Source organism: Austrofundulus limnaeus, unplaced genomic scaffold, assembly GCF_001266775.1.
Source record: "Austrofundulus limnaeus strain Quisiro unplaced genomic scaffold, Austrofundulus_limnaeus-1.0 Scaffold426, whole genome shotgun sequence".
Classification (NCBI taxonomy): domain Eukaryota; kingdom Metazoa; phylum Chordata; class Actinopteri; order Cyprinodontiformes; family Rivulidae; genus Austrofundulus; species Austrofundulus limnaeus.
Window position 1 is genome coordinate 366,957 of NW_013952828.1, and position 8,917 is coordinate 375,873.

At 39.7% G+C, this 8,917-nt stretch overlaps 1 protein-coding gene across 1 annotated transcript in view; it reads left to right on the plus strand.

Annotated features, from left to right (window-relative positions):
• Positions 1-8,917, plus strand: part of acap1 (ArfGAP with coiled-coil, ankyrin repeat and PH domains 1) — a 31,281-nt gene that overhangs the window by 11,448 nt on the left and 10,916 nt on the right. The window contains exons 4-15 of the mRNA XM_014024543.1: positions 207-260; positions 375-433; positions 920-1,103; positions 2,100-2,144; positions 2,254-2,349; positions 6,214-6,288; positions 6,908-7,020; positions 7,142-7,193; positions 7,281-7,381; positions 7,537-7,648; positions 7,897-8,108; positions 8,475-8,544. Coding sequence (XP_013879997.1) covers positions 207-260; positions 375-433; positions 920-1,103; positions 2,100-2,144; positions 2,254-2,349; positions 6,214-6,288; positions 6,908-7,020; positions 7,142-7,193; positions 7,281-7,381; positions 7,537-7,648; positions 7,897-8,108; positions 8,475-8,544 — 1,173 coding nt within the window. The remainder of the gene's footprint in view (positions 1-206; positions 261-374; positions 434-919; positions 1,104-2,099; positions 2,145-2,253; positions 2,350-6,213; positions 6,289-6,907; positions 7,021-7,141; positions 7,194-7,280; positions 7,382-7,536; positions 7,649-7,896; positions 8,109-8,474; positions 8,545-8,917) is intronic.

An 8,917-nucleotide genomic window follows, 5' to 3' on the forward strand; every position in this document is an offset into this window, starting at 1 on the left:
ACATTCCCTTCTGACATCACTTCCTGTTTCTTCACGTGCAAATATCTCAACAACCGTTCATCTTAGTGGCGTGAAATTCGTTTTGCAATATGTTATCAATGTTCTCTTTCCAAAAATGYATTCATGTTTATTACAAAAATTTGATGTCACAGGCACTTTAAAATCTGATGAACCATAAAGCCTAACTTGGGGTTTTTGCTCTGCAGGATTGTTTAGACAAATTTTCCAAAAAGCTGTCAGTCATATTGGACGCACATGGGGTGAGTTCATCTTCTTCATCTGCTTCATTACATTCCAGTCATGATGTTTATCAGATGCAGTATGTGGTCGAACCAGGTGTCTGTAGGGTTTTTATTTGTCTTGATCTCCTGCAGGAGGTGATTGAGACCACACAGAAGGCGGTGAAGTTGAAGCTGCAGACCTTYGTGAAGGAGTGAGTCGACTGCTTGGCTTTTGTTTACGCTTCATCTAATCCTCAGGGATTTCGGTGCTTCTTTCTGAACAGCAACAGTGTAATTGATGCAACATTTTTTAGACGCAGTCCCTCCCATGATTATATTTCAACCAGCATTCCTCCAGATGTTGCATCACAGTTTGTTCCTGTTGCTTTAAATACTTGAGTAAATCAGATAAGATGCTGAACTCACAGGTTTACTTTACATTTCTACTCTTCATTTTTGAAATATTTCTAGTTTGAGAGTGTTCCTTAGAAAATACCAAACGCTTTGGCGAAAATCATTAAAATCTGCAATTAAATATTCTAACAAAAAAGACCAAACCTTCAAAAGCAACCAGACGTTTGCTTCACTGTAGCTTCCTTAAAAAAATGCATTTTCCAAGATCAAATCTTAAAGGTGATGAATAATTTTCTTCCTGTTCRATGGTGTTTTCCTCATTTCTTTTCCCTCCTTCCTCACAGGGATGTCCGTCGGTTCAAGGACGTACGTAAAGAGTTTGAGCGCAGCAGTGAAACGCTGGAGACGGCGCTGTCCAAGAAYGCTCAGGCTCCACGAGGGAAGCAGCACGAAGTGGAGGAGGGCACCAATGCCCTGCTCAACGCACGAAAAACCTTCCGCTCAGAGGCTCTAGATTACGTCCTGGAGGTAAGAAAACCACTCAGAAGTGTTAAAGGAGACATATCCTGCTTTTAAATCCTTCTTTTTCACATTTAAATTATTAATTTGGGTCTTTTTAAAGTATAACTGCAATGATAATTCCTCCTTATTGTAGCTCCACAAGCCCCTCTTTCCCCCCTTTTCTGAGATGTGTCTGAGAGCAACCCATTTTGGTGCTGCCTCTTTAAATTCAAATTAGCATTTCCACCCCGCCCCCTATTCAGAATGTTCGGCCATTTTTGTAGTTTGATAGCAGACATTAGATTATGGCCTCGATCCATTATCTGTCATTTTTGAAGGACTACTGGAAAAGTAAAGGACGCGTGAAAAACCACGAATTTAACAAAAATCCTTTTACCTGAAAAAATATTCAAAATATGTTCAACAAGCAAAAATATAAAAAATGAAAATAAAGATTCTTTTCTATCTTTTTTTATTATTATTTCCAGTAATACATGGCTAGCACGTTCAAAAAACTGTATTGTTCTGTCCTATAATCCTTCTTAGTCCTTTTTTCCTTTACAGGAAGTTAAGCTCTCAAAATAAAATCAGAATTTCACAATAATGTTAACTTAAGCTCTTGTTTACCTCACTTACTGTTAATTTAACGACAATAGAAGTTAATACAAAATATAAACTTGTATAATCCTTATTTATGGCTCTAACAGATTGATTGCGTAGCATCGCAGAAATTTTTTATTTTGYAAATTAAATAAAAGATGTCAACAACCAAAGACTTGTYCATCCGRCCTTAYMTGTTGAGGCTGACMCAGAGCCAGAGGAGAATAAAGATGACAAAAATTAGTTAGCCAGGAGTTCATGGCCTTGTTTAGCAGTTCTGCAGCAAATACTGTGACTTAATTATTCAAAAAATGTAATAGAAAAAAAAAGAAAGCTGAACTGGTTGACTCAAGAGTCAAACAGCACCAGGAGACTAAAACAACACATCTAATATAGAATAATCTCTGCTTCCTGTTCTTTCAGATTAACGTCATTGAGGCCAAGAAGAAGACAGACATTCTGATGGCAGTGAGTTCAGTTATATATATAAAAACCTAAAGGACTCTGAAATGTCCTCTGTATTGTGACTGGTAYGGACGTATCTGTTAAGGTGTTTTTTGTTTTTGTCTCCTGTCAGGTGTTRTCTATGATGGAGGCCCAGGCCCAGTTCTTCCAACAAGGCCACCAGTCTATGTCAGAGCTGGACGAATATCGGCAAAAACTAAACGAAGAAGTAATTTTTTTATTATCATTAATCAAGCTTTATGTCTTGTTGCAAATTACTTGAGACATCTGAAGCCATTTTGAAACTAAAAACAGAAAATTGGCCACATTTATTTGCTAGTTAAAGGATTTCCGATGCTTGTTCTGATTTTTATTAGATTACAGCAGCATTAAAGAGGACAACATATTTGCTATTTGTTGTTTGACTAACTTTAAACGTTTTTTTAAATATAAAATACAAACTTGATYAAAGAAATGCTTTTATTCTGAAAGAATTAAACTAGAAGTAGCACAAGTCAGACAGAGCTATAGTTGGTTAGGATTGGCTGATTTGCCACAGATGATCCTGCCCACCTTCAAAAATAAACCAAAAGAAGACGGTGGGTCTTTAACTGGAGGGAGATGAAGATTTGTTTAGCAGTTAGCTTTAGCTAAATGTGGATGTTGGACATGTGCCAGGTTACTGTCAGCGCTGCTGTTTGTTCTTCACAGTTATTCCAGATTCATTTCTTGTTCAGAGACCAGGAAAAGCCAGAAATGCTAGTGTTGTAAAAAAAAAAAAAAAAACGGTCCAAATCTGACAGGCAGATTAACTAAGATCAGGGGTGTCCGATCCTGGTCCTCGAGTGCCACCATTCTGCAGGAAACAAGTAGAACATGCAGGAGGGTGACCCTCAGGGACCAGGATTGGAGATCCCACTTCCAGTGATGCCATCATGTCACTAAAATAATCAATGCATTATGGGAGATGTAGTTTATGGTCAAGCAGCTTATTTGAAGACATCAGTTCATCTTTGAAGCTCTCGTGGGTCATGTAAAATGCTGTGTCGGGCCACATTTGGCCCACGAGCCTTGAGTTTTCCACATATGCTTTAAGCTGTAGCTTAGTCATTCTGTTTGTCCACGAAGCCCAGCTGTGTGCAGATTATAGTGGGCCTATGGTCGTCTCCTGGATGTGTCTGATTAATGCCCTCCTTGCCCAGAGGTTTGGCAGGCTTGCGGTGGTGGCGTCATCTTTCCATTTCCTAATACTGGATTTAATGCAGCTCTGTGGGACAGTCAGGGTTCTGAGTTTTTTTTTTTTAACTTAAACTGTACTTTTCCATGATTTAGTCTCTGGCCTGTGAAGAGCTCCTTGGTCTTCATGCTGCCTCTTGCTCATTAGCTACGTTTTACATGGACATAAGTARTGGGATTAAACGGCCATTCGGAATAAAACTGCGTCATGTAAGCACCCCGTTCGGATTRTTCTGACCCGATTCAGCTCGATACGAATTAATTTGTAATCGGAATGAGAGAGGTGGTTTGTGCCGATTGATAATCTGAACAGCGTGCATGTAAACACTTAATCCGATTATTTTATTCTGATTGTGGAAAACTGACCTGACTGCGCATGTCTGCTGACTTTCATCCAGCTGTTTCTGCTATTGTGTGGAGGGAGGGAGTTTCCAGCAGCACAGTAGTTTTCCTCCCATTTTCTCATAAGACACACAGCCTGCGCTGCTTCRCAAAGAAATAATCATTCCGATTATTTAATCCGAATACATTTCAATCCGTTCAAAGAATTYTGTGCATGAAAACATAGCTAYTGTGAGGTGAGCTGTTGATCTGAGCAGGTGCAGATGATTGCTCACATGTGAATTTTTAATAAATAACCAGGCTTCTAAAGTTGACAATTAGGGGCTGAATATATTTTGCACACATCATTATTTTAATATAAATACATATTTACCATTTAACATCATTAATCTGAAGTATTTTTGTACAATTGTTGCTTTTAATCAAACAAAAATTGTAACTTAAATCCAGGCTTTGAGGTGAAAAAAATCAGGAAAAAAAATAGCAAGACTGGGTGAATACTTTCGCAATCACTATTTGAGGTTTGGCAAAGTTGCAGGCTGACATCACACTCTCATTGTGACAGGAAAAAGTGAGCAACAACAGGAAATATTTCACATCTCTGTGCTGTGTGTGTGTGTGTGTGTGGTGGTGGTGGGGGGGGGGGCGGAAATTGAAAAAAGGAAAACCTTTAAGCTGCTGTAGGTTGCTTTTATAAAATCATAAATTGTGAAAATGCTCACCGAACTAAACCATTGAGACTCTTCCTGTTTCACCAAGAGAAGCAGAAGAGGCAGAAATTAGAGTAAACAAACATTTAGAAATGATTTACAAGAGACACATCACGTGCTGCTGTGGGACTGTTAAAAAAACATTTTCCTATTCCTGTTTCCAGAAAAGCCTCCAGATGTAACAACCTGCTATTTGAGAGGAAATAAAAGAGGAAACATTTTAGTTACAAGCAAATTAAAGAGGTGGACATAAATGATGCAAAACCTGAGAATTCCCATATTTTTTATTTTCATTCATCATTTGTTTGACATTTTAACTGGTGTAGATTTACAGTTTTCACAGACAGTGGTTTAGTCTCCATGCATTTGTTTTTATGTTCTTTCATGAAACCAGTAAAGTGTGTGTGTGTGTGTGTGTGTGTATTAAAGGAAAGTTTGTGCTGGTAAAACATGTAGCCAGAGAGAGTGTATTATGTGGCATGTAAAAGCCATTTTACAGAGGTTCTACTGTTACATTTATTACGTTCTGTCATTTTTTTTTCTTTCTAAAAGTGGCACTCCCATTAATATATTCTACAAGGTGAGATGCCAAGATCAGCGTGTTCTCGTCTTTCAGGTTCAAACTGCACACAGGTGGCAAAATCAGACTAAAACTGATACTGCTCSAGGCACAAAGTCAAATGGGGCGCCAAGTTTAAAATTTTCACATTTTCATTATTTAGCTCAAATCCTAGTTAAAAAATGTTCCGTTAACATTTTATTGTTGTTTAGCTCACTGTTCTTACGTTTTACTAATTTTCACGAAATGTTAAACAATAAATCCTAATTCTAAATGGAAAAGTTGAAATGTTGAAATTTACAATCAATAATATTTGAATGGAATGCAGCCTTTGCTTTTGGTGTGCAGCGTGTTATGGTGTCATCATCCCGAGACGAAAGCAATTGCTAACACCAATAGTTCTGCTAACTCTGCTGAAAATGGAATTTARAATCTAAATTCAAAATGTGTTTATTGAAAACATCATGGATGGTGRTTCTGCAGTTTGAAGTTTGACCTGTGAGTTTTTTGTGATGTCTTGTAAGGAAGCATTAGCAGTGTTAACAGCATTAGCAGTATTATCAGCATTAGCAGTGTTAGCAGCATTAGCAATGCTAGCAGAATTAGCAGTGTTAATAGCATTAGCAGTGTTAGCAGTGTTAGCAGCATTAGCAGTGTTAGCAGCATTAGCAGTGTTAGCAGTGTTAGTAGCATTAACAGCATTAGCAGTATTAACAGCATTAGCGGTGTTAGCAGCATTAGCAGTTTTAGCAGTGTTAGCAGCATTAGCAGTGTTAGTAGCATTAGCAGTTTTAGCAGTGTTAGCAATATTAGCAGCATTAGCAGCATTAGGAGTGTTAGCAGCATTAGCAGTGCTAGCAGCATTAGTAGTGCTAGCAGCATTAGCAGTGCTAGCAGCATTAGCAGTGTTAGCAGCATTAGCAGTGCTAGCAGCATAAGCAGTTGCTTTTGTCTCAGGATAATGATGTCATAAGAATCCAGCACCAACATCAAAGGCTGCGATCCATTCTGAAATTCTTGAATGTAAACTTCAACATTTAAGAGTTAACTCTTACATTCAGACTTACACATTTAGATTTAGTGTTTAATATTTACATTTATAAATTTTACATTTAGTAAAAATTACCAAAATATAAGAACAGTGAGCTAAATAATGAAAATGTGTTAGTAAACTGATAAAATGCTTTGGATCATCACTGACAGAAGTATTACCACCTGCGGTACTCTTGTTTCTCTGTGTTTTCAGCACACCCAGTTTGTGTTAAATGCCGCCCGGGAGAAGAGGGACATGGAGCAAAGACACGCAGCAATCAAGAAAAAGGTACCACAAACGTCTTCATTGATTTTTCTCATTGGTACATTCTGGGTAATGTAGGTGCCAAGTTTCAAGAAGAAACGAGGGCTGTGTTCAGATTGTCCACTCATTCTCTAATCAAATAAAAAAACACCTTAGTTGCTACTAAACAACTTTAATCTTTTGTGGAAATAAACCAGGCTGAGGATATTTCTGGGTAGAGTTTCCATGTTCTCTCCATGCATGTGTGGGTTTTCTCTGGGTACTCAGCTCATTCCACAGACCAAAAACATGACTTTTAGGGTAATTGGTAACTCTAATTGTCCCTAGGTGAGAGTGAGAGAGTGGATGGTTGTTTGTCTGTGTGTGTGACCCTGTGATGGACYGGAGACCTGTCCAGGGACCAGTGACCCTGAAAGAAAGAAGTGGGTATAGATAATACATGAAACAGACTAACTAATTATATTAAAAAAGAAAACACCCAATAAACACTACAGCATTCAGCTTTGTAAGGACTCAGACTTTCTTTTTTGTCTCTAAGATAGTCTCTGTTGTGAACTGAACTAAATAATCTGATATAGATTAACAATGGTGCAATGATAATCTGAGTGGCTCAGAGTGATTAGCTTCTCTTTAACACCAAAAGGACATGTCCTACGATGACTCCATCATGGATTTCAATGCTGACGCTGCTAACGGGATCGCAATGGAGGGTTACCTTTATAAGAGGGCCAGCAATGCCTTTAAGACCTGGAGCAGGTACGCTCTTTTATTAATTCTTCTTACAAACCAGCTGCATTTCTCTGTTTATAAGCCTCAAACAAGAAGGATGTCTTCATGATTGTCCCCTGTGTGTTGTTGTGTTTAATCTCCACTTTAGACGTTGGTTTTCAATTCAGAAGAACCAGCTGGTGTATCAGAAGAAGTTTAAGGTAAGTTATATACAATATCTCTTTAGCGCGCTGCAGGGAGCGTAAACAGTACTAACTGTACTCTCTTCCTGTCCACGACGCGTACAGGACCAGCCCACCGTCGTGGTGGAGGACTTGCGTCTCTGCACAGTCAAGCCCAGCGTTGAGAACGAGAGGCGGTTCTGCTTTGAAGTGGTGTCTCCGTCTAAGTGAGTTCGTGTGGGCGCACAGCTCCTTGCGGCCACCGTGTGTGCGTGTGATTGAGACACGCTGGTTGACCATTAAGGTGTCTTGTGACCTTTTCTCTCTAGCTGAAACACAAGTTGATCAGTGTGTGTGTGTGTGTGTGTGTGTGTTTGGACAGGTGCTGTTTGTTGCAGGCGGACACAGAAAGGCTGCAGCAGGCGTGGATCAGCGCCGTCCAAAACAGCATCGCCTCGGCCTTTCAGGAGCGCAGAGAGGACCCACACAGTCCAGTGAGGACACATACTTACACAGTCTAGTACTACGATCTTCATGGAGACTTTGCATCGACTTCMATTKATTTCTACAAATCAATGGACACTTAGTTCATACCTTAGCCCTAAACCTCGATCCACCARTGACATTTACCCTCATGGGGATGTCCTATGAGTAGCAGCTGGTCTCTGCAATCAGGTCTTTTTGTGCCCACATAGCAGGGAATACCYRCTCACACTCTATCTTTCTCCTGTCCTGTTCTCAGAGGCAGCGCTGCAGTTCGGTGTCGACGAACAGCTCGGGGGGCGGGGGATGCGGCGGGGGCTTGGATCAGGAGAACGAGGGCTGCAAGGCGCTGCACGAGATCCAGACAATTCCRGGGAACAGACAGTGCTGTGACTGCGGCGAGCCCAGTCCCGAGTGGGCCTCCATCAACCTGGGGATCACGCTGTGCATCGTCTGCTCAGGAATCCACAGGTAGAACCGCCGCCATGCGAGGCCACGCCTCTCTGAGGGTTTATTGTCCAGTAGATGCTCAGATGATGAAATCTTCCCAGTGATGATTCATGTTGGAGTGTTTTAAGACTCAGGATGGTCTTCACTTAGACAGCTGGACAAGTACACACACACACACACACACATGTAGGGGTTTACTATCTTAACCTTGACTACTTACCCTAACCATAACCTCAACCCAAAAATAGTTTAGTTCTTTGTGTGGAGCAGACAAAATGTCCTCACAAKGATGGTCTAATGTCAAAATATGTGTGCACAAAAATAGCAAGACATGCACACCTACACACACATGTTGGTTATGCTGTAATGRTTTCCATTTCCTAACAGGAGTCTGGGAGTACATTTCTCCAAAGTCCGTTCCCTGACTCTCGACTCCTGGGAGCCAGAGCTCATTAAGGTAATTTGATTTTTTTTTCTTGCAGAAAGAGCTACATGATTTTTTTTCACTCCAAAAACAAGTTCCTGTGAGAATAAGAGTTATGCAACGTTCATTTCAACTTAAAGGGGCAATATTATGTGTTTTATCAGGCAAATATTTAAATACTGTACCATAATAAAGTATCTGTGTCACCTTTAGTTGTTATTAAAATGTTGTTTTTATGTTTAGAGTAACTTACCCCAAAATTAACTTTTTTTAGCTGATAAACTGTCTAGAATGTGTCTAAAATGTTATACAGTACTGTTTCTGTGCTAATTTTGATGTTTTTGTGCGTATTTGTTCAAATCTGTAATATTTGGTCTAAAAATGTCTTTTTGCTGCTCATATGGGT